This window comes from Lampetra planeri, chromosome 15 (assembly GCF_965212315.1).
Source record: "Lampetra planeri chromosome 15, kcLamPlan1.2.h2, whole genome shotgun sequence".
NCBI classification, from domain to species: Eukaryota; Metazoa; Chordata; class Hyperoartia; order Petromyzontiformes; family Petromyzontidae; genus Lampetra; species Lampetra planeri.
In genome coordinates this window covers 5,114,443-5,140,672 of record NC_136121.1, presented here as the reverse complement: position 1 = coordinate 5,140,672, position 26,230 = coordinate 5,114,443, and the positions used below count along the sequence as shown (strand labels likewise).

General features: G+C 45.0%; 1 protein-coding gene across 1 annotated transcript; it reads left to right on the top strand.

Annotated features, from left to right (window-relative positions):
• Positions 1 to 26,230, top strand: USP46 (ubiquitin specific peptidase 46). The gene is made up of 9 exons (XM_078600864.1): positions 1 to 88; positions 2,468 to 2,548; positions 13,038 to 13,251; positions 17,558 to 17,805; positions 18,409 to 18,485; positions 19,391 to 19,474; positions 22,159 to 22,356; positions 24,136 to 24,214; positions 25,807 to 26,230. The coding sequence occupies exons 1-9, from the start codon at positions 53 to 55 to the stop codon at positions 25,906 to 25,908; spliced, it is 1,119 nt and encodes a 372-aa protein (XP_078456990.1). The 5' UTR covers positions 1 to 52; the 3' UTR covers positions 25,909 to 26,230.

Below are 26,230 nucleotides of genomic sequence, written 5' to 3'. Positions count from 1 at the left end.
CTTCGAAGTGGTGTTTTCGTCAAAGATGGCGGACGCGAACCCCAGGTGTTAAATGACCGTCAGGAGCCTCGCCTCCATCTGTACAATGGTGAGCGCCGCTCCCTCCTCCGCACCTCAAAGCCCTCATTCAACTCACCGCGAATGCTCCGATGCTGCGGGCCCGCCGCTGTTTGTACAGCGGGGTCTTTGCAAAGGAGACTGGAGTGGTGGGGGTGGACTGTGTCGCGACTAGGCCTTTGCGATGCCTGTCGTTTTTCCTGAATGTCGTGCCCGGGAGAGATGCCCGAGCCTGGCCCTGAGAGCCCCGGTCGCCGCCCTCTCTTGGAAGGAAGGCCGGGGAGGCGGGAGAATTAGTGCGTGCGCATGTGTGAATGAGTGTGTTGCGTGCGTGGGATGCTGTTTCTGCAGCTACGCGTTTGGGTTTAGGTGAAGGGGCCGCCGACTCGGGCGTGGGAGTTGGGTGGTTACTTTCTGCGGAAGACGACTTTCTATGAATGTGGTGACGGGCACCAGTTGAGTTTGTGTGTCTGTGCGTGATTGCGTGAGTGCGTCTGTATTGTACGCGTGTGTGTTTGTGTTGTTTGTGTGCATGTTTGTTCGTGTCTTGAGTTTGTGCGTGGGCGTGTGGTGTGTCTGCGTGTTTTTGTGCGGGTGCGCCTGTGATGCCGTATGATTGTGTGTCGTGGTTGTGTTTTAACGTGAATGTGTCTGTAATGCATTTCTCTCTATCTATGCCCGTGCACGTCTTTTTCATTGTGTATATGTATTTTGAGTTTGTGTCTTTGTGCGTTTGTGTTTTATGCGTCCATCATATCAGTCCGTCAACCAGCTATAGCACCTGGGTCTGTACCGTGACCTGCCAGCGAGCATTCGATACTTCACGTGTCTTTAAAGTGCACCTAGCCTGGCACAAGCGACGTGGTGACGTTACTGCCACTTCGTGGCGAATGGCGGCTGTTGTGACTTTGTGCGTATGTGTTTTACCCTTCACGAATCTTCGTGGGTTTCTGTGTGTCTGTCTACGTGTGTCTTTTGTATCGCCGTGTGTATTATGTGTTTGCGTGCGTTGATGTCTGGATGTTTAAATGTGTGTTTCTGTGTGTCTGTGTCCGTCTCTGCGTGTACGAGCGTCTGCGCACACCAGAGTATATGTCAATTACTGTTGCTTCGTTACACCTCGTAACCTCTCTTGTGCGATTGGACGCCCAAAGACACCGCCATGCAAATAGGTGAGGTTAATAAGTCGGAGAGGAAAGGGAGGTAATCATAACGCGACATATCTCTAGATAGGAATGACAAAAAAGAGATGTCGGATAAACATGGAAGAGGTGAATACAGTCGAGGGTTACCGATATAAAGTGACTGGAATAAAAAAAATTAATTACTGTCAATGACTGTCTGTCTGTTATCGCTGGAAACCTCACTGAGTCTCAAATCCCTCTTTTCATGGGATTCCAGCATTGGGATGTTTGACCCGTTGGGGACTTAATGGCGTTTTAATGTGACAGCCGTAAGAGAACTAGACGTAACGTAACAGGTAATGGTTGGTGTAGCGTTGCTGGTTAACCCAAACTTTGTTAACCGGAAGGACGCCGAACTTGGTTTACACGGCACTGAAATCGAATTCGTGGTGAGATACTGTTCAGAAACTAATCGTGTAACATTTTACAGTGCTTTGTAATGGGATGGGTAGGGGGGTGGTCTGTGACACCAGCCACGTGTATCACTTGTGTTCGTCATGCGTTGTGAATAGCCGTAGAGTCACGTCTCATACTATAGTTAGGGCAGTGAAGCAAGGGGGTCAGTTTCGCTGCACACTAATGAGCCCCGGCAATGCCCATTACCTTAAAGAAAAAGTATTGGAAGTGACATGTTCAGTCTCTTATTCAGTCGACCCCTCTTGACCCCTATAACAAGTGGAGCAGTTCACCGTGTTGGGTTCAGTTTACGTACCCAAGAGGGATCATTGGCCGAGTTGACCATTATTTGAACGTGACCCCTCATTGCGTCCAAGTGTCATCCAGTCCACTGCTGATTGAAAAATCCCATTTGTGTATGTGTAAAGGTGTTCGTTCACACGTACTACGTATGTTACCATGAAGTGTGTTCTAGTCTGTATATGTATAACACGTGTTGACAAGTGTCTCTGTAAGTGTACTGTTTGTGTTTAAATATATTATACGTTTGCTCTGTCAAGTCAAAGTGTCTCCCAGATCCTATGAAGAGGGTGCTAATCTTCGTCATGAACTGTGGGACCACTCTTCGCATAGGATGAACACTGTTGGGCTCTCATGAAGTTTAACTCTTTTTATTAAAGTGAATTGTAACAAATTAACTAATTTAACAGCGTGAGAAGCGGGCATTGTCAATTATCGCTGTGAGAAGATGCAATGTAAAAATTGTGTATTGACCGTGACCTGATGAAGCATGCAAATGCACTTTGAAATGTCTCCTCTTTTTTCCTCAGGGCGCTAATGCCTCTGCTTTGGAGAAAGAGATTGGTCCTGAGCAGTTTCCTATCAATGAGCACTACTTCGGCCTGGTTAACGTGAGTACCATGCTTTCCTTTGGTGGGCGCGCGGAAAAAATATTGTTGTTGCTCTTGTATCGCGCTCCCTTATCCGTTTTTCATATCGTGGTGCCTTTTCCTCTTTTGAGATGAGTGCTCTCAGCACATATGTTTAGAAGTCCAATAGCTCTATAGCAAGGGGAAGAATGTAGCATCATTGATTTGTAAACACTAAAGGCATTTTGTAGAGGTTATTATTGTGATAAAATAAGGACAACTAAATTAGTAAGGCCACTCAGGGTAGTTTTACGACGTCTATTGACCATTATATTTGGGCACGGATTCAAAACTTGGAAAATGTATTTATTGCGTAATGGCCCAACTGATTATGGTTGTGTATAGATCTTTGGAAAGCCTGAAGTGCTTTGGAAAATAAGGAAGGAAAAGTTGGTCAGCATGGCATGGTGCCAGATTTTTGTAATTACAGATGCTGGAAGTCTTTGCTTTGTTTACTTAACAAAACCACATTCTCCTTTAAACAAAAGACAATGGCAGCATTATCCTTTGCATTGATAAAAAAATCATACGCCCCTCCCTATTACATGGAGTGTTTTTGTTGGTAAGTAGTTTGCACGATTTTTTTGCCAGACTTTGCTTTACAGTGCATCCACGTAACAACTTGGCAAGATATACTGTTCTCCATATAATCGTTTTGGAGGATCCCTAAACATTTACAAAACTGGATTTTCCAAGCTCAAAAATGTTACAGTGTACAAAGCAATGCTGACTTGTAACTGCCTTTTCAAGCTGCACAGAAACTTCATGTGCCAGGCAGGCCTAATTTAGCACTGTACAATTACTGCTGCATTGCATTATGCATTTCTAAATTGGCATGAGATTTTGGGTGGTTACAGATGTGTATTCTTACCTGTTTTTATGGGTGTATTTATATTTTCATACATATAACATTGCAAGTTTAATGTGGACTAAATGGTGTATACGAAAATATGAGGGTTTTGTTAAGACATTTTTCTGAGGAATTCCACCCTTGATTCAGCCAAGTTATTGGGGATGCATCTATCCTTTCAAATGAGCATGGGGCATTGCTTATCGCCAATGGCAGATTTGAGCCAATTGAGTAAATTCCACCTTCTTATGGCAGAGATCAGACTTTGCACAAGACATCCAACATCGCATTCCCATCAAATAATCACCACAAGGGGTAAGTCAACATCCGATTGGGATTTGAGCAAACGATTGTAACTTGAGTATTATGCCATGAGCACAATGTGACTTCAGTTTGTATACTATTGCAGCGAAATGAAGAGTGATGTTGAGACATTCGTAAGTGAATGTTTGGCAGCATCGTTGCCAAAAAATAATTTGCACACGTGTGCCTGTGTGTAGTTGGGCTCTGGTAAAAGTAGACTCCATAGTATGCACGCACAACAAGTCTTGCCAAACAATCTCTGTGATTAAAAATGAAACTCCCGTATGAAAATGAAATGCACACTCACTTTTTTGAGAAACGTCACGTCAAGTCTTGCAGGCTTACTGCCCGATATTTCGGCCTGCAGTGAGAAGCACTGACGCAGACATTTCTGCAGTCTACGAGCACCTGAGAGCCATGGTGCAGGAGCAGCCTGTGGGGCACTCGTCCATCAAGTTTGTTTCAAGCCACTGCTTCCGTGTTGCATGAAAAAGCATTCGCTTTAATAACTTTCCTGGTGTGGCATTCGTGACCCCCAAGTGCGAAAACAGGCCAAATAAGGACAGGACTGTGATCCATTATGAAGGCTCAATAGACCTTACTCATGTAATGCACATACTGACATACTGTATGTGCAAAATGTTTTTGATAAAAATGCATTTGCATACCATTTTTATGTTATATTCTTTGGGTCTTTCGGTAAAGTCACCTAGATAGGTTCAAAGAAAATAACAAAAAAATCACAAAAAACTACGATGTTTCGATCGCAACACAAGCGTTCGTCATCAGGAAGAGGGGGTTAGCTTCTTAAGGTAAACTGTTTATAAAGGTTTGAAATGGGCGTAGCCCAAATGTCAGCAGCCAATGTTAATGTAAGTGGTGGGCAGCGGCCGTGGTGGGTTTTGCCACCAATCAAAGGGCTGCCCAGTAAAAATTATCATGATAATGTAAAATCTTTGAGGCCTCCACGGCGGGCGCCCTGAAGTGGCTATGTTAAGGTGAGATTATTATTTTTTTTGAACCTATCTACGTGACTTTACCGAAAGACCCAAAGAACATGAATTCCTGCAGTCGCGAAAGCTTTAAGTCACCATTTTTATATTATTCAACTGGTTTCTATAAACCAGATGTAGCATTTTTATTTTTAACATCCTTGTGTTAGACTGTCATAGAAAAAAACTGCCCTTGCGACAGCTGTTTATTTCTCATGGAAACGTAATTGCAGCCTGTGTAAACTGTTCATGATTGGTCTTTTGTGTGGCTTGTGCGTAATTTGCAGGGCACGTTGAGCATAAACTGGATGCACAACTGCATATTAATGCACACAACTAAATGCTACAAAAATATTACCGTGCATTTGGGTCCACTTAGTATCACGCTGCTACTCCTGTTGTTGATCACATCGGTGTGGGATTTTTAAATAAGCTTGCAGTTGACGTGAATGTAATCAAGGTGGTTACACAGCAAAGAGGCGTCTGCTGCCGCACAATGTAATCAGGTGGCGATATGAACTTAAGTGATGCGAGCATTTTGCAGGCGCATGTGTGCATATCGCCGCTGAGTCCTCTACGGGATTGGCCCTATCATTCTGCTTGCGTATTTTCCGTCGTGAATGAGATGAAGACATTTCCATCTATTCACCCCGACTTGTTAGCATCACAGATTCACTTTAGAATTCACATCAGGAATCTCTTATCCACACCCTTACCTATCCTGCAAATAATTATCATCACACGGCAATTAAAACAGTGAACGTTTAGCTTTCGGAATTCTAACTTGCGAGATTGAGTGAAGACCTCAATGTAATATTACGATGTTTTTTTTGTGTTGTCATGGGCTGAGATAGCAACTGTCGGGCACGTGACAACCTGTGTTTTTGTGGTGGCTGGATTTGGATCTCAGTGGTATTAGCTCAGTTTAATGACAAACCACAGGTCCTAAGCTGCTGCTGCATAGTCCTTGTGGTGGCTGTTGCTAGATGTGGTGGATTTTCCTCATTTTGTTTATTTTCCAGTGGCCTTGGGAAGGGCAGAGATTAGTTGTGTGCACCTTACTAAAAATACAACAGCATCCTGTGGTGCGCTGTGTCCTCAATGCAGCAGCAAGGGACACCTGTTGGTTGATGGACGGTTGAACAATCTCGTGGTCAGTGCGTTTGTTACTGAGCAAGCAAGCATCGGGTTGGCGGTTCGATTCCAGCGGCTACCTCGTAATATACCTAGTCTTCCACTTACAAAAGAGTGCTGTGAACTCTGAAGTGGATATTGATGACCCTGAGACATTGATTGGCAAGAGTAGACTGTTGTGTGATAATGTAATAACCAAAATTCTGAAACTACCAGCAAAACAGAAATTGTAAAGTTGTAATTATCAATGGATTTTGTGGCCAGAGTCTTACAGACAGACTTCCATACCGAACAGGAGGATTTCTTCACTAATACGGCTGTCGCCTGATGTTGCTGGTTGTAATTACTGGCGAAACGGCATACTCGAATTGTAAATGTTGTGGGTTTACTCTCCAACACACCGGTGTATTTTACTAGTAGCGAATTGGTATGTTTTGTTTCGTGGAAAACCTTGCTAATTGGGTGTGTCGGGTGGTGGTGGGTTTACACTATCTCATCCAAAAAAAACCTCTATTATGGAAAAGGAGGTGATTACTGTCAATGGATACTTGTTGAGCAATGCATATCATTAATTTAAACATGTGACTTGCATCATGAATGTAAATTATAACCAGATGGAAAACTATTGAGGTGCAACACGGTATTTATATATATAGGACGCACACATCCGTGAGCTGAAATAGCACAAATGTGCCAACACGGCCATTGCGAGACGATACCAATTTCATAAACTAAAGTTCACCCCTTGTGGAAGGGGGAGTAGCCCGGTTAATATTTAATTCTTGTAAATATCAACGTCCAAAAAATGTCTTGCCAGGGTAAGTGAGCAAACTGGTCGTGGAGGCATCGACTTAACATTTGTGCGCACTTTGAGTTACCTTCCGAAAATCTAATGGCGGGCCATTTTAAATTGACTGAGCGCGCGTAAAACGTTGGTTCGAATTATTTAGAAATCCACATGAGCACCGAACATTCCACGCCAGTGTTTTGTGTAGTTTTGCCGTCGTATTTGCTGTGCATGGCACAACAAACAGATCTCGGAGGTTGATGCTGTGTGGATTGTGCCGGAGCTGCACAGATATAGCACAAGGGAAGAAGTGATTGGCGGGTGTGCTCATTAAAAGCATCGCTTGTGCTGTTGCTGGTGACACGGTAACATTCGCTGAACGCTTCAAATATGATCCACATCATGTTCTGAACATGTGATCTCTGCGATATAGTTCATTATCATGATATAATATATCAGTAGCTATGCGAGATTGAGCCTGATAGTGCTGGGACGGGTGACACAGTGGGATGTTAAAGGCTGCTACAGTGCTTTGTGATGGGCATCAGAGGAGTGCTGCACAATCCATTGTTGTTCTATACTTCCACATATATGCTCTCCCGCCTTCAAGCTGCATTATCCAGTGTGGTGACGTGTGGTTAAATAACTCCCACAGTCTGCGTGGTGTGGGAAGGCCCTCGTGTGCTTTGGGATGAGTGGCGTCTGGAGTAAATTCACTCGTCACCATTATGGTCCACACAGATGGGTGCACTGCAATCCCCTGGCTGCTTGGCAGGCCAGTAGGTGCGGGCTAAGTGACAAATCAAAGTGCTCCGTCGACCTTTGCCCCCTAAACCTCCGGGTCACGGGCAGAGGCGTGCACCACCACGCCCAGCCTTCGAGGTTGTATTTGAATGTCGTTGACGCATTATGCCGTCTGGATATTGAGGCGTTAAGTAACTTCTGCGGGGTGTGTGGGGGGGGTATGCTCATTGTAATTGTATTGAATTCTGTGCAGCCTAAGCCACCAAACGCAGCGCTCGTATAAAAGTCGAATGCTCCTATGGGGCCTTCACGTTTACAGTTGTACCGCATTCGCGCAAGCTCTCCTCTCTCTCTCTCTCTATTTGCCGTGTGTCGTAACATGCACGACTTAATTACATAACGCACATTGCACTGTTTGCCAAAAAGACAATCGTGCCTACTGGAATGGAAATTCCACTCGGAGCAATGAGGACGTTTTTTGAGAATGGTTGGTGCGTCAAATGTAAATGTACACATACACTCCGGAGCCGATTGCTCGTACATTTATAGACGCGTTTCTCATTGTCAACGATGTTGCCCATAATACAGGGGTTTTTTTGGGTTAGATCTCGTAAATATATAAATGTGTCGTTAAACCCGCCACCACCCGACACAGCCAATTAGTAAGGGGTTTGTCACGTAAACAACGTGGCCAATTCGTTACTAATACAGCAGACCGGTGTGTTGGAGAGCAAATCCACAACATTTACAATCTGAGTACAAATCTGGCTGTCCGTCTAATGATGCTAGTTGTAATTGCTGATGATATCTGTCGCAAAAGCCTACGTGTTAACCTGTTTTGCGCTTGTAATCGTCAGCAGTGACAGTGAACAATCCACTGCTGGATGAAAGTGTACATCGTTGGTGTCTTCCTTGGCCTTGAGATGCTTCAATAAATATTGCTCCTGCAGTACATGAGCTAATCTAATTGCACCTCCTCTTTGGCGGATGTCCTCTTGGGCGTATTCTCTCCGTTTATTGTCGTTCCATCACCAGTTTACAGCGGTTGTTCGAATGACAAATAGACCAAGTAAATCATAAATGGGTTCGTACTTTATCAATTTATGTTTGACTTTGTTTCCAATTCTATATCTTCAAGATATCTTGTACTCGAGATGAGAATAGCCTCTGTGAGAGTTTTATCTCTTTGTTTTGAATGGTTTAAATAATTATTGTTATATTTGATTAAGGTCTTAGTTTTGTGAGACTACATCATTTCCCACTCATTTTCCATCGTTTAGACTTTATTACCATATATGCATATCGACTATCTAATGAATAAACTAAATATTAGTTCTGAGTGACTTTCATATCATGTTTGTATAACTTTGACTCTAATTTCCACGTGAATAATTTTGCAGCAAAAAGATTTGTGATCGTATAAACGATGTTTAATGCGCACACAACAGTTGACTCGCCTACTTACCTTTTAACACAAAACTGGGTTTTAAGCCAGAAAACCACTCGTGATTAAGCTGGACTCAAGTGTAGTTAGTTGATGGTCTCAGCCAGATCAGTAATGATTTGCACAACCATCGTAAAACATTTGGCATGTGAAAGCTATGCACGCCCTTTTGGTGTTGACAGAGGCATAATTTAAGTAACTTACAACTTATTTCTGCTGAATTATTTCTGAGACTGTTGATTGGTACACCGCCGGTTCCAAGAGTTTTAATTGAGAATGTCCACATCTCAAGAAATCGCACTAATAGCTCAATCGGCATACTGTTAGCGGACTGCACAGAGTATCATAACCCTCGCTTTTAATCGCAGTCAACACATTATCAGGGAGAGGGTCTGTGCGAGTTCAAACTTGTGAACTTCGTACCCAGAGACATGAACAAGAAGCTCATCGCTTTGGAAGCTGGTCTCGTCATATCTTTTGATGCTAAGCCGACTTGGCCCGATTTAATGCTGAGAATTGGGTGACCTTTGTGCAGATGGTTCATGTTCCCCCCACCCCCCCCATGTCTTTCACTCGTGCCCACATATAACCCTCGCTACCTTGTGATTGCTGCCGGTTTTTAACCGGTCTTGCTAGTGTAGGGGAAACGCATTTCAACCGAATGCACTGTGGGCCCCCCCTCCCAGCCTTGGCCTCATTAGCCACCCCGCCTTCACTCAGCCCACAGGGTTGGCGGTCGTATGAATGGCCCTATTTCTGTGCACCGACACGTGCGATGCAGCCTGCCAATGGACGGCCCCATACACACAATCTAAATTAGGTCAGCGACCCTATTTCCTGTATTTCCATCGACTCGACACTGCAGCTGCGGGGGTTGGACATCTCGGACATCTCGCACGCACAGAAATCTCTGGACTGTCCCCTGACCCCCCACCGCCTCGGAGATTCTGATTACAGCCGTGCGCCACCTCTCCGTAAATTACCGTCTTACCAAAACCCCGGGGGCCTGTCCGTGTTGTCGCGCTTCGTGCGGTTCACAGCCCCCGAGCGTGAGTCGGTCGGGATAAAACTCAAAAAGCCGGCACCGATAGAGGTGGCCACGTGGCTGGAAGGGGACTAATGCCAAGTCATAGACTCTGAGCACGGTGCTGCTGAGAGCTTGGGTTCAAATCTGGGTTTCAAGCCACCTATTAATCCGGATTCTCTAGTGCAGTGAATGTAAGCTAATTTTATGAATATGAAGGTTTTGTTTTACAGGATTATAAATACAGCTTACTGCCTGGGAGTGCTTATGTGGGTTTGAGCAGAGTAATGTTGAGATTGCCGGTTGGTAAAGGGGGCTAATTAATCCCATGTCACAGCCATGGACTCTCGGTGTCTGCCTCTTATTAAACTGGGTTCCCAAAGAGAGCCAGTTGATATTCTTAGCCTGGCTTCACACAAAAAACCCCACCAGATCACTGCTCGGGGATTAAACATTTTGGTGTAATTTACTTGTGTTTAAAAACACTCTCTTAAGGGTACTTAAAATGTGTTTTTCTCATTTGGGTCGAGAGTTCTAGCGAAGTGACTTCACAGGTCCAGTAGTTCTGCAAGCTACAGTCTGTTCTCCTATAAGGTGTTAATTATGTTCCTAAAGAACACCACATTAGGCAAAATTCGCGTTGTAATCTAAATAATATGAAAAATTGAGTGAAGTATAGTCCGCGACAACACGTGAGTTGCGTATGCAGCCTGAACAAAGACTGAGGTGCGTGGGTAGCATCTCGAAGCATCGAGTAGCATTCCGCCTTGTGTGATTCTACGCCGAGGCAGCCGTACTACCGCTCGTTCCTAATCGCGCTGCGACCGTAATTCCGTTCACTCAATTGCGTTATATTCAATTCGCATCCACGTTCTAACTAAAAAATGTGTCCCCTAATACATTAATCGCGTTAAATCCAATTCACGTTATAACAACACGCCTTAACAGAGAACAGACTCTACTGTTAATGGATCTTCCAGAGGCCACACGCTGACTTGATTTAACGACCACAACGCTTGCTGTGAGACTACTGAAATTTTAATTTCATCTCGTGGTACTGCGCCGGTATGAACATTCAATTTCGATTTGAAGCTTTCGTGACTGCAGGAATCCATACTCTTTGGTTCTTTCGGTAAAGTCACGTAGTTAGAAAAAAACACAAATCACGACGTTTCGATTGCAACATAAGCAATCATCATCGGGTGGGAAAACCACAGCAAGAAAACACATTCCTGCAGAGGGAGCTGGTAGGAACGTTGGGTTGCTCGGTCAATGGCCAGGGTCAACGGTGGCGTGGTGTATTCCGCAAATATGGCCGACTGAGGGCGGACACAAGCCGGCGTGAGTAGGTTAAACGTTGAGTTTTATAAGGGCACCACAGGGTGACCAGCCCTTCCCCACCCAGCCCCACCCCTCCCACCCCTCACCCAGCCCCACCCTCCCCACCCAGCCCCTCTTTGCACGACGGACGGACACAATAATCCCCTGTGGGCTGGTGTAACCAGGTGGTTCCTACCAGTAAAATTGCTGAAGTGGGAGAGTGCTTGAAATGAACTTGAACTTGAATATGTAGGTAAGAACGGGGGGGAGGGGCAAGGGGGGAGAGAGAGAGTGGGGGTGGGGTAGGGGAGCGCTGCGTGAGCGCTAGGGGGAGAGATGACGTGGGGCCGGGGGGGGGGAAGTGGGCGGGGCTGGGGGGGGAGTGGGCGGGGCTGGAAGTGGGAGGCCGAGAGCGCTGATGATGCGGTATGAACATTGTAATGTACATATACATCAAAACATGGACCATCGGTGGGGTTACGCTCTTAAGAATAGCTGCAATTGGCAAATCTGCAAAAAAATGCGATCCGCAAACTCAAGGCATATGGAAAAAATATCGTTTGGTTCGCTTTTCATAATATCCTACATTAACCCAAGCATAAAACAAGGTGTATATTTTTTTTATGTAAAGTTTGATTCATATTTTCTATACTATTACATATATAAACTTGAACAGTACATTTATAGAACGAAAAAATAATATTGTGTGCAGTGCTGTACTACGGTTGACGACGTATGTACAGTTAGTATTATGCAGTTTAAAAAGTAACAAACAACAAATACTTTTATTTACGATGAAGGATGATGATGATGTTGGTGTGTATTCTTCCGCAGCATCATCGCAAGCAGTGCAGTAAGAGTACACCACTACTTCTTTACGATGCAGACAGCCATCTCGTGGTTAACCGCAAATGGTCGAGCCAGAGGGGAGCCATCGACAAACTCTACCTTAATGAATTTGGCGCGAATGGTCAAGTCCACGGTGGGAAAACCCACTATGTCCGGAGTTTGAGTGTATTTGGAAATATTAAACAAACAATGTCTGCACTGGATAGGTCGACAAACTTGCTGTACACCCGCACTGTATGTATGTATGTTATGTTGAACTTCTTTCGCACTTTACTTAGCCAACCGTGTGAATCGGAGGTGAACTGATGGGTTCCTCGCATGCAATGATGTCTGCGTGATCCACAGCTATGATTAGAAAGTGTCCGCCAGCTAGGCCACCTGGTTGTTGGTACACACACAGCTTTTCACTGCTGAACGAGGGCCTCCCCCACAACGTAAGGGTCATTGGGGTTATTTCAGAATCAAAATGTTTATTCATACCGGAGGAATCCGATGCGCTATAAAGGTCTTTTTTACAGATCTCCAGTGGGGGTGGGTAAGAACGTTGCAACAACAAACAATACAAAAGCACGTTAGTAGTGCAAAGTACAACGAGGTAAACCAAATCACCCAAACACATGCGAATAAAACTAAACCATCCCCATCGTATCAGGCAAAGCCAACTGAGGTATTAACTTATTTTTCAGAATCGACCTGGATACAAATGATAGCTCAACATTGGGCATTTATAGCACCAAAATAATAATAATTTGGACCCATACATAACCACAATCCATTATCCTGTCTCAACCCCGGCTCGGCTTTCGCAAAGCCTTTTCTTTGAGCGCGGTGCTCGTGCATCCAAGCACTCTCCGTGGCTCATTTCCTACTTTGGCTTCTGAGATCCTGACGAGATGGGGTGCATTCTGGGTGACTTTGTCGTAGGTGGGCCACCGGCTTGGTAGCTCTCTGGGCTAAGAGGAGCTTGCGCTCGCCCTTGTTCCCCTTGTCTCACCCCCCCCCCCCCCCCGTCGTCTCTCCGCAGTTCGGCAACACCTGCTACTGCAACTCGGTCCTGCAGGCGTTATACTTCTGCAAGCCGTTCCGGGAGAAGGTGCTCGACTACAAGGTCCAGCCCAAGAAGAAGGAGAACCTCCTGACGTGCCTCGCCGACCTCTTTCACAGCATCGCGACGCAGAAGAAGAAAGTGGGCGTCATCCCGCCAAAGAAATTCATTTCCCGCCTACGCAAGGAGAACGGTGCGTTTTGCGGCGTGGGTTGCCCTTGCGAAATAATCCACGAATGTTAAGGATCGAAAGTGCCTCGGTCTAGCACGATGTGAATTGGCCTGCTGTAACTCGAACACTTTTGGGAAGCCTTTGTTTTGGTGCCTTTAAAGTAACGCAATTTATTGATCGTATTATTTTGTTGATGGCTTTATTTGAATGCCCAGTGTTTTTCGGTGCATTCTTTTAGATGCGGTCGCATTTAGAGGAGATGTTAATCCACATTGCATTGTGTAAATAGTAAAGTATTCCCATGCTGTTCTGAACGTGTCCCTCTTTGGAAAGGGCTCTTGCCTGTATTGCAAGGTGATTGCCACACTCTTCTGATTAAGTTTATATGAGTCCAGAGTGTTCCGTCATAAACATGCCGCTAGAAATTATTTTGTCCAAGAGACCTATTGGTTATTTGTCTATTGTTGATTTTTTTACTGTTAAATTGGATAATGATAAAACAACCAAGCTCATTCCCTTCCCTTCCCGTCCCTCCCCTGCCCTTTCGTGAACCCTCGGTCCTTGGCCGCCCCAGCCATGTAAATCACTCGATGTGTTTGGCAGCGCTTTGTAAACTACGTAAACCGTCCTGAGCTAAGGCTTTGTTTAAATTTAAAATGGGGTAAGTCGTGAGAAATATTAACGATTGTAAAACGTGATGAATGGACCAGAACCCATTGAGGGGCATTGTTTCTGGCAAAGGAGACTTGCGATGTGTTGCAAAGTAAACGGCAAGTGGTGCTGCGTTGGTTTCATCACGGCTTGTTTGACACGGTTGTGTATGGGCGGGGCAATCTAATGAACGAGCCCGAGACCAATTTCCCTTCACCGCGTGCCTGTTGACAGAGCCCTGATCAATATATCTCATTGACGGCTACCTCTCGCGGCGGCACCTTGGAGAGCCACAAGGCCAGGCCCGTTAATTAAAAGAGTCCCAGACCTGTTGCTGCTTCGCTCTTGAACGCGCGTTTTGAGATATTCTTTGTCAACGGTTGATTTACAAGGAGGCCCTGGTGACTCGGAAGGCCGATTCGACGGCTGTCTGAACACTTGAGTCGACACCGCTGAGATTCTGCGTTCCAATCGAGGTTTCAACCATCGGTTATTAAACCAGGTTCTAATAAATGAGTATCAGAATCAGAGTATATGGCTTGAGCAATCGCCAAAGACCAATATCCCCCATATAGACTGTTGGGGCAAGTGCTGTTAGCGAGCACCTATGAAGGCTAGCACTGTCTGAGGGTGTGTGCGGCCAGCACCTCACCTGACCACCTTTGTCTCCCCAGTGGAGATGTATTTACACACCGCACCAGGTACTCATTTGAGGCCGAGTCGACCTCGGGGAGGCCCAGGACCGGTTCAAATAATCGTCACCGGTGTTGGCTGTGTGTGGGAATGGAAGTCGGGTTGCTGGATATGTAGCGCAGCATGCTTATCGTGACCCTACCGCTCCCCGTCCCTGCACATATCCACACACACACATTTCAATTGATCCAATAGTGTAGGCTTTGGTGTTAATGTCCAATTCCCATAGTTCCAGACTGAGGCACTTTCGATTCTTAACATTCGTGGAGACCGCTGATTGAATTTAAGAACCCTTTTCTGTACAATAACGTGAGACATGCACATACGCACGCAGGCACACACGATCTGCGTGTCCGTGTGCTCGTCATCATTCCTATTCCACTGCTGCTGTTCTACATTCACTGCTCATTCTTCTCATTCGTTTTCCTTTTCTGCCCTCCGTACTCCATTTTGTACGGATTGTGTTGTAAGGTCCTTAAGATGCTTGGGCATTTAAGCTCCACATCACTGCAAATCCTTATTCGTAATGCCCGAGATTATGTCAAGAGCAACATTTCTGCAGGATACCACCGAGGATGAACATATGTTAATCGGATGTCACTGGATTGGCTTGAAGGGGGGATAGTGCCCGTGTCGGAGCACTGAGCCGCAAGTGCTGAGATCCTCTGTTCAGATGTGGATATCAGACGCCCATGTATAGACCAGGTTCTCATGTGTAGCCGGTCGGAGGTTTCGGTTCAGTCGCCAGTGACTATACAAATGAACGTTTGTGTTAAGTTCAGTTTTCACCGAGCTTGAAATCTTCCGGCTATGATGATGAAACTATTCTTGGTTTGATGACCACGAGGACTCTCATTGCAGGGTATAGAATGAGGATGAGTCCCCCGTGTTTACGTAAGCGAGAGGCCTGTTGGAGTGACACCCGAAGTTTTCTGTGACATCGCCTTCCGGAGGCCGTTCTGACACATTGTGATGCACTGCTCGGATCTTTGTGATGCAGATTGACATTTCTTGAGTTCATGACATCACTCCGGCAAGCACAATTATCAGTGAATCATCTTTTGATTGCATTTTTTTTTCTTTTCACGGAAGGACCGTCCATCCGCATGTTTTGCTGCTACAGTTGGTAGTTTTGTCTGTGGCAGATTTTACTATGCTAGTGCTGATTTAAAGCTTTCGTGACTGCAGGGATTCATATTCTTGGTTCTTTCGGTAAAGTCACGTAGAAGGGAAATAATAAAATAATAGAAATATAAAACAATAAAATTCTCACGACGTTTCGACTGCAACATAAGCAATTATCATCAGGTGTGAAATCCACAGCAAGAAAATTAGATTTTTTTAAAATAATTTTATAATTTCCCTTCTACGTGACTTTACCGAAAGAACCAAGAATATGCGAGTACTCTTTCAGTTTATTCTACACATCAATAAAATCGTACCCTGTACCAGTTGATAAATGTACATGTACAATCCACTGTTGGATAATGACCTTTCGCACGCGTGCATGTTATTTGGCCATAATTTACCATGCTGGTTCGTGTAGGATATGAAGAAAGGTAACCGACACGGGAATATAGAAGTACAATATAACAACGAGTGTTGCTACGCTACCATCTGCTGACCACCACGAAGCCCCACAGGCTTTCACGATCCAGGCTCTATGCTGCTTAGTATCTAAGGTCTGACCAGGTGATTAGCGGACAGATACTGCACAATATTTCTACCAAGAGGACTCCAAGAATAAGCATTTGACAATGCATAACATGATTCGTATAGATTAGTCTTGTCCTCGTAAAGGCTCATTGGTGAACTATGAATGGGAGAGTAATATTTAAATAATAAGTAATATTTAAAATAACTTTTTTTTTAAACACGCTTTAATTAAATGTACCCTACTAGTAATGGAACAACTCCACAACTCCAGGAAGTGGCCCCGAGGCTTGCCATAACGTAAGAGACCGTGGTGATTTACAGCCAACGTCAGTTGAGCCCAAACATAACATATCAAAAAGATTGTTTAAAATGGTTTTATTTGTTATGATAGAATTGTCATCAGTAAGACGTAAGTATACCAAGTTTGCAGTCGATACCACATTGGGAAGTGGGTTAAAATTGAGTTACAAGATTTGAGGATACAACAACAACAACAACGGACAGAGTGAGTTAATATAAAGCGTGTAAAAACGATGTTTTAAATCTCAGAGCCCTATTAAGTCTCTAACCACATTTGATGTGGTGAGTTTTCCGTACAATCATTGGTGACCGGGGCTGAAACCATCAACTCCTTTTCCAGGCAATCCTCAGTTTATGCCCTTTTGCGGTAAACCATTTTGGAATAACGCGCGCTTTGTTTTTCGACCTTTTATTGACATACGCGAGGAAGTTTTTGGAACAACGTCATCCGCAACGCGACATACGCCACGCTAGCCCGGCACCGCAACCCAATGGCGTTGCCAGCAGCCAGTGCGGTACGATAACTAGTGTGAGCTGTCGCGTACAGCATCTCGTTGCGTGTACTCCAGCAATCTGCCCTTTGTCTCGTGTGTCTCGTATTATATTGTGTGTACATGTATTTTATTGATATAGACTAGGATAATATAGTCCATTTTGTCTGCGAGTGCGAGTGAAATCCCCGAACCATTATTTCTCATGAGAAATTTTTTTTTTACATACTTGATTTTGAGATATGCACGTTTTTCCAGGAACGCATATATCGTGCATGTCAAGGAGTACCTATAATGCAACGAATTCTAAATTAAACTCAAGAGACAGGAACGTATGTATGTGTGTTGAGCCTCTTGTGCACCGTACGTAGCCAACCGTGCTAATCGGAGGAACGCGGTTTGAATAACAGGTGGCTCAACCCTAGATTCGAACCCCCAGTATCTCAGCGGTGCCAACTCTCTGCTTCTTAGCCCCGTTAATCGTGTGCACGTGTGTCTTCTCGCAATCGTTCTCCCATCCCCGGGGCTGCAAACAGAACTCTTCGACAACTACATGCAACAGGATGCTCACGAGTTTCTCAACTACCTTCTCAACACCATCGCCGACATACTGCAGGAGGAGAAGAAGCAGGAGCGGCAGAACGGCAAGCTCAAGAACGGCGTCGCCGCCACCGCCGCCACAGCCGCCGACGGTGACGACAGCACCAAGACGGAGCCCACGTGGGTGCACGACATCTTCCAGGGCACGCTCACCAACGAGACGCGCTGCCTCAACTGCGAGACGGTGCGTGAGTGTGCAGGGGTGTGCGCGTTGCGCGCTCGCTCGCGCTGGAGGCTGGGAAAGGTTCACGTTGCGGGAAGGAGCTGCGTGGAATACAGAGGCGTTCGCTAGTGAATGCACAGTAGGCATGGAACAATTCACACACTTGTTAATTTGATGAATTGTAAAAAAATGTAATAATGGTTTGAGATTAACATTACCGTATGGTTTCTTTTTAATTTGCATGAATTGTAAATAGCTCGTAATATTTAATTTATTTCCTCTGCTTATGACTGGGCTGTCTGTTCCTCTAAAAACTATGCTCATTGTTTCTGTAATAGCATCTTGGAATGCAGGCATGTTTAGAAACTATGAAAATATTAATTGTAAGTGTAATAATGGTGGCGCACTGACCTGTTTCCAGAAAATCTAAATTTTAGAAATGAAACTGGAGTTTCCTAGCTCATTATCTGGTCAACATACTGCATTTAGCATGGAATGATATTGTTTTTACAACTCTGAAAACGTTGCACCCGATTGGGTATTGGATTGAGCCATCCTTTAAGTGCTACATTGCGGGAACGCGAGTGATTTTAGATGTCTAGGCCACCTGTGTTTGCTTTACAGGTGAGCAGTAAAGATGAAGACTTCCTGGATCTGTCAGTAGATGTTGAACAAAACACATCCATCACACACTGTCTAAGGTAACTTGCCCACTTTGCTTTACCACCTCTCCATTTAAAATCTCTGGGATATGAAGACTTTAAGCTGGTGGGATTGGTCTGACACTGCAAATGAATACACACTCCATGTTGAGCTAGCAAAAGTATTTTGGGAATTTCCCACGGTGCTGACTTGCCTATATATATACTGTATATATATTTTACACGATTGCTCGTTTTTGTATCCCAGCAATATTAATAAGTTGAAGTTATTGCTGATGAGACAGATGTTTTCACTGATCTTGGCCATCTTAAGCCAGGAAACTTTTTCCATTGCATCCTTATGGTGATGCCAACAAACTGCAAAGTCATTATGACCTTCTGTGAGAACAGACCCGAGTCTTCCCCATCTAAGATGGTTCCTATTGTGACGCTGCAGTTTTGTCAGAAGTGTAATTTGATCATGGTGGTGATGACGGAGAGTTTGAGCATGACGAGAGTACTGGTTTGTGGTGGTGAGGATGGGGAGGGTTATGATGATGGTGGTAGTGATGGTGTGGTTGTGTTGCTATTGTCATAGTAAAGCAAACATTCCTTCCATAGAAAATTAAGGCGCTTTGATATAAACAAGCTTGATGACCCACAAATATAATTGAAATAATCCATGCCAGCATCATTGGTACATTTTATAATCCACTTTATTTTAGTATAATCTATCTACAATTTTCCTCACAATGAACTACTTAATAATTCACCTTTTTAATCCACTCAGTCTGCCTAATCTCAACAAAATGCTCCTTTCTCGACAAGCAGATTTGACCGGTTATTTGTTTTTTCCTGTACAGTACTCCCGTTGATCGGGGAAATGCATTCCCTGTTTATTCAAAGTGCACGACGGACCACTTTCACTGACAGATTGTTTATTTATTATTTCCCCCGCACCCCAGAGGCTTCAGTAACACCGAGACACTCTGCAGCGAATATAAATACTACTGCGAACAATGCTGCAGTAAGCAAGAAGCGCAGAAAAGGTGAGACGCCCCAACCTGACACCCACACACCCCTCCTCGCGCTTGGACCTTGTTGGGTGTTGCGTTTCGCTTGCTTTGGCTTCGCCCACAAGCGGTTGTGCAGTTGAAATGAAACGGTTCGCCGGTCAGTGTTTGAACGGGCCTGGTTTGCGTGTGGTCAGTGTTTAATCGGCGGCCGACGTTCCTTCCTCGCCCGTTCTGCTTGACCCTTGGGTGGAGTACTTGCTTGATTTAATGTTAATTGTTAACGCGTTACGTTGTTGTACGCATGATGTTGAACTTCTTACGTGCTAATCGGAGATGCGGGGGGCAGGACAACAAACTAAACACACGAGTGTAATCGTGGCACGCAGGCTTAGGCGAGTCGTGGTGCCACATGCCTGTAGTTGAATGCGAAGCAGGCGAGGGTTTGTGGGATCACGTGGCTTTGTGAGACCCCTCCCCCACCCAAACTCGCAAGGATCTGAGGTGGCCCAGGAGATTAGTATCGCCCCTATATCTGTTGACCTCTGAGTGCTATGCCCTGGTACGTGTGGGGGGGTTTCCGGGTGCTCGTCTTTCCTCCCACATTCATGAACACTCAACAGGAAGTGGCCAATCCAAAATTATCGATGCAAGACCCTCCTGAAGAGGCTCTGTCTATTCTGGATTAGAAAGTTTACATTATTATTATCATCCCTGTAAACAAGTGTGTTGTGTGTTAAAAAGAACACAACCGCAAGAAAATGTGGCTTTTTATTAATATTGTGAAACTCCAGAATACTAAATATCAGTTTTGTTTAACGGGTTACAGAGGTTGGCTTTGCATGAACTATGTTACAGCACATTCCATCAGCCAGGGGCTTCATCCTCGTATGAATAAAATGTAATTTGATCATGAATAATGAACGTTCATGGACGAAGGCTTTTCTTGCAGCTCGCGAAATAATTCTCGCAGAATCCTCCCTGTAACAAGAGTGAATGCATAAGGTCGTTTTAAGGATTTGTATTCAGGCAACTGCTGATGGCTTCGCAAGACTCTTTTTCGTTTGCCTCATTGAATTGATCACGAATTGCTCATGATTTTTGATTGATTTCACACACTTGTTTCCTGGTCCAACATTTTTTTGCATCCCTCATAATATACAATGGGCACATTTTGTAATCAAACACTCGACTGCTTAAAAAAACAAAATCACAAATTATACCTTCCAAACCATGTGTCTGAACCATCCCTAATAATGGGGGACCCTACTGCATCAGAGAATACACGGGTAACTATATTGTGTTGCGTAGAACTCATTTTTAAGTTAGTCCTGGTTTTCCAGTTCATTGACTGGCACCCTCCAAGGCAATGTGGAATTGCCACCAATGGCTCAGTGTTGCCAGGAGGTGAATATTGCCTCATAATATTATTAAATTGGTGACACTTTGACCATCATGACTTGTAATGTCCTCTGTTGGGATGCATTTTGCCATTGTTCGTTCACCTTTCATAGAGCTAACGGTTGCCATAGGTAACCGCAAGCATCAAGTCCTGCAGCCTTGTGTGTGCTGTAGCATCGTATCTGGGCTGTATCTCATTTGGTCGAGCAGCAGAAATCGTAATCCCAAGACCATTAGTTCAAATCCTGGCCAGGGTTGACTCGTACTCATTATCATCATCACCCATCCCATAGTCTCTGAAGTGAGTACCACCTGGCGAGGCTGCACCAGATGGGATATCTAATCTGTAATCTTCCCCAGCAATTGTCTTGTGTGTAGGCCAAGCCCCAGCCACTGTAATGTTGACTTCTCACCCCTGGATCGGGGTTGGCAGAGGGAGATGGGTGCCGTTCACTTGGTCATACAATACAGTTGTACGATCCAATTTGTATTTTATAACGTCAAGATGCTGAACAGAAACAGTGGGCATGTATATTTTATAGAGAGAGGCGGTCAGCCATAGGTCTTGAGCTGAGCCTGGACTTGAATTGGGGCAGGGAGTTGACAGCATTGATGACTGGGGAAGGGAGTTCTCGATTATGGGACTACAGTAAAGAATGGGGGACCACTATGAGACCTCCTTTACCAGTGGCAAAATATAGTAATAGGTTTTTATCCTTTCAACTGGTACAAAAACTGACACCTTTATACAAGGCATCATGTTTGCAATAACCACAACACAAGCAGTCAAAATGCAAACAAAAAGAAACAACTCTGATGATGATAATGATATGCACTGTCCTTGAAGTTGATTGGTCCACACCCGACACAGCTTTTCTTAGAGCCTAGTCTCCATTGGTGTTGGACCAGATGATGCCTTTTGGCGTCTCGGGTGTGGACCAATCAACTTCAAGGACAGTGCATATCATTATCATCATCAGAGTTGTTTCTTTTTGTTTGCATTTTGACTGCTTGTGTTGTGGTTATTGCAAACATGATGCCTTGTATAAAGGTGTCAGTTTTTGTACCAGTTGAAAGGGTAAAAACCTATTACAATGGGGGACCAATGAACAATGGATGATTGGGGACTTTGAAAGCTTCAGTTGCTGGAACGCAGAGCGCGTAACGGGGAGTCCAGCGATATATGAGAGGGGTAGAAGAGGTTGGGGAGGGGACTGCAGTGAGATGAGAGGGGAGGTGTAGGCAAAGGAGAGTGCACGGAGAACGTTGAAGACACTGGAATGTTGCGTTGACTTTCGCCGCGGCGTTTGCGACGGCAGGATGCGAGTAAAGAAGCTGCCCATGATCTTGGCCCTGCACCTCAAGCGCTTCAAGTACATGGAGCAGCTGCACCGGTACACGAAGCTCTCGTACCGCGTGGTGTTTCCGCTCGAGCTGAGGCTATTCAACACGTCCGGCGATGCCACCAACCCCGACCGCATGTACGACCTGGTAGCGGTGGTCGTCCACTGTGGCAGGTGAGAGTTGTGGCCAGGCCGCCCGGCACACAAAAGCGCGGAGTGTTGATTAGTGGCCGCACCGGCCCGAACCCATGTAGCAATGGGGGACACCCAGGAGTGCGCCCTGCTGATGAGACCCGGTGAAGTTAAAACCAGTCCATTGGTTGTCTTGTTTAAGCAAACGCTTCTGGAATATATTGATCTAGAAGGCGCAGTTGGCAATGAAATAATGAATGTATGGTAATTGGTTTTTTACCCTTCTATCTGGCAACAAAACTGACACCTTTTTTACAAGGAGTCATGTTTGCATAGACCACAATACCTGCAGTCATAATGCAAACAAAAAAACACAACTCTGATAATGTGCACTGTCCTTGAAGTTGATTGGTCCACACCCGAGACAGCTTTCCTTAGAGCCTAGTCTCACATGGGTTGGACCAGATGATGCCAAAATGCGCACAAAAAAAAACCAATTCTAATATTTTTTACTGGCAAATGAGGTTCCAATGGTGAATGTATGGTAGTTGAACTTCTTTCGCACCGTACACAGCCAACCGTGCTAATCGGAGGTGCGGGGGAAAGATGAGAAAATGTCATTGAATGACATGCGATGCGATGCCTGCATTTATCTGTCGTAATACCCTGAAAGTGCCTCACCTAATCAGATTTCTAAAGCTTGGGCCCTGCACCTCAAGCGATGGGGTGGAGCCTGATTAGTTGGGAGACTCCCAGGTATCGTGGGCTATGGCTGCGATGTGGCCAGGAGATCTCGGCAGTGGATTCTTCAAGTGCTTTTGAGCATTACCGCCCTCGTATGCATTGGCTCTCTCTGGGTGCTCCAGCTCATGAATTGGTGTAACCTTATTATTCAACTGGTTCTGTACGAAACAGGTGGATCACTCGGAAGGGCTAATGCTATAATAATGGCTGCTTTAAATTTCATAATTTGAATATTTGCAGGTTGTGCAGTAATGTTTCACTTGTGTGTTGTCACGGGTTGTTGAACATGAATTAAATCTGATTGTTGGTAAAAATGTGCAAATATTTTTTGCCACAATGGGCCAAATATCCAAAGCAATGTGTTCAGACAACTTTGTCAATGTTTCAATCGGTTCCATATAAATGTATACAATTTCCTTCATTATCCACGAACTTGCTATCTGCGATTTTGGCTATCCACGAATCGCATCCAGAACTCCGCAGGACTGCAGAGAGAGAAATAAAGTGATGAGAGTTAGTGATAGGTAAAGTCACTTCTTAGGGCCAATATCATCCACGAAATTTTAGATTCACGAGCATCTCTGCAACGTACCCCTCGCGAATAACTCGGGAACGCTGTATTTGAGCACAAGTGGCGTCGTAGTTACCGTGCTACTTTACAATCCTGGATACTGGTCTACGATTGGTGGCCATGCACAGCGGTCGGTGACAATTGGAATGAAATTCTTGCTTATACCGAGGCCTACGTCAACTTAGCCGCCTTTGAGTAGCGTATTTGGACTGTGAAAATCTACAATTGGGAGGACACAGATATACCCAGTGTGGTGGAGCTGGCCCCAGCACCAGTGTGCCTTGTCAGCCTTATTTGGTCCTGACAACTTTTTCTGCCCCAAGTATGTATGGCCAAATAGGGGATATGCTTCAGGTATTAACTGCTGGATAGATCGGTGCAAAGGAAACGCATTGCTTCAAAAGGGTGCACGTATTTCGCTCATTGTGTCGGCTTATTATTTACTTGTGAGGAAGAAAGCGCAAATGTAATTGCATATTTTATCTCTTTGGATGTTGTATTTGTAGCGGCCCCAACCGGGGCCATTACATCACAATAGTGAAGAGCCATGGCTTCTGGTTGCTGTTTGACGATGATATAGTAGAGGTAAGTCCTTTCGCTCCATTAGTGATGACGATTATTTTACAATGGTGATGTTTACTTGATTTTTACAATGCTTATTTTTATTTAACCACTATTAACAACAACATGAAATATATTATTTTCACACTTTTCTCCGCGTTTTATTAACTCTCCAACACAACACATCTTCAGTTATATATGGCCATGAAATATATTATTTTCACACTTTTCTCCGCGTTTTATTAACTCTCCAACACAACACATCTTCAGTTATAAAATATCTCCATTTACCATCTTATTTTTTTGCTTTTCAATACAAACCTTGCAATAATTTTGGTTGCACGCATCGGATGGAATGTCCTTTTCATTGGCAACGGCTCTGCCAAGCCCCACGCATATCATTGGCACGGACCTTCTCTTCCTCGCACACTGAACAGTTTTATTTTCTTCCTTCCTGTTGTATTTCATCTGTACGTATCCTAGGTTTCCATTTCAAAGGGACGTGTTTTAATGAGCTCTCACCTGGAGACATAAAGAATAAAAATCGGTCGGCAGTTTCCCCCCCCCCCTACATCAATGCGCTCTTTAACGGTGGCAGTGCTCGTCGCCATTGGCAGCCGTGAGCCATTGGTTACGACTTCAGAGGGTATTGTTTTCGACCCAGAAACACCGTTTCTATTTTAGTTTGCTCGGGCACTTTTGCCGCTCCCGATGGCTTTCCAATTCACGCAAATGCGGATGCTTGCACAGCGCATTAGTGCGGCAAAGGTGAGAGCCCTAATGCTTTCACGTTGGGCAATGCTCAGGTGTGCGGTTATAATGCGTGTGCCCACCAAAACCATTTGCAAGCCCTGCCCGGCCCTCGGTAAGAAAAATGTTCCCCCCACACCTTCATTACGACAACAATTGTTGATTTCCCACAAAGCAGTGTTCATTTTATCGTCCCCCACAGGGTTAATGGATTGAATTGGCCCCCCCAAACAAAAATTGACCCCCAGATTTGCGAGTCAAGCACACTAACCACAACATATCCTGGCTTGATAAAAAATAATGAATATCGATTTAATTATTTACAATCTAGCCCATTGAAGGAACCTCCGTAGTCTTAGGGGATTCGACGGTGCAAATAAATATACGGTAGAATAAAGCACGCGTGTGAAAATGGATGTGCACGCTGGTCGAAAACTACAGCCACATAACGGCATGCAAAAAATTGTAGTTTAATAATAAAACGGCAGATTTTTAATGGTATTTTTTTTCTCCAAATTTTTCCAACAATTAAAAGAGTACAGCTGTGGGCATTGGTTGTGGGCAAGCTGTTTGTCGAGACCCTAGCAATTACCCGAGAGGATTTATAGCTTATTGTGCAAACTCGCGATGTGTGTCGTCGGAAGGATGGACAGGAGGACATTTCCCCGTGCTTAACACAGAATAACTGGACCTTTGGCTCCCGCAACAATAACAGTGTGGCGTCTTTGATCGCACGCAGAGGGGGGCGCTCTTGAGACTGCAAATCCGAACTTGTATGATAATCTCAACACTCCGTTTAAACTAATTTTGCTTGTCTGTTTGTGTGCTCCCTTGTCCCCCACGCGGCGTGGGACGCACACCTGCAGAAAATCGACCCGCAGGCCATCGAAGAGTTTTATGGGCTCACAACGGACGTGTCGAAAAACTCAGAATCGGGATACATCCTCTTTTACCAGTCGAGGGAATGAGGATTTGGGGAGTCGGGGCCTGGGGGAGGTGGGGGGGGAGATTGCGGCTATCGTCAGCCGTTGACACTCTCGAGATGACAAGATGCCTAACAACATCAACAAAAACCCGCGGTGTCCACGCACGTGCTCTTTGGCACCGATGACGATCGCGCTTGCTGCGGTTTCCTTCCTCCGCCGCCACCGTCCGTCCGGGTCCAACGCCGAGCCGCGCACATGTGGCACAAGCAAGCGTCCACTTCGACTCGGATAACTTTTATAATCCCGCTCATCTCCAGCAGCAGCAGCAACAACAACACCACGATGGGTTAATTTGTTTTCTGGG

Coding starts and splice junctions, on each gene's coding strand:
- USP46 (XM_078600864.1), top strand. CDS start 53: ATGACCGTCAGGAGCCTCGCCTCCATCTGTACAATG. Junction 22,357..24,135: donor GTGGTCGTCCACTGTGGCAG/GTGAGAGTTGTG, acceptor TTGTATTTGTAG/CGGCCCCAACCGGGGCCATT. Junction 24,215..25,806: donor TTGACGATGATATAGTAGAG/GTAAGTCCTTTC, acceptor GCACACCTGCAG/AAAATCGACCCGCAGGCCAT.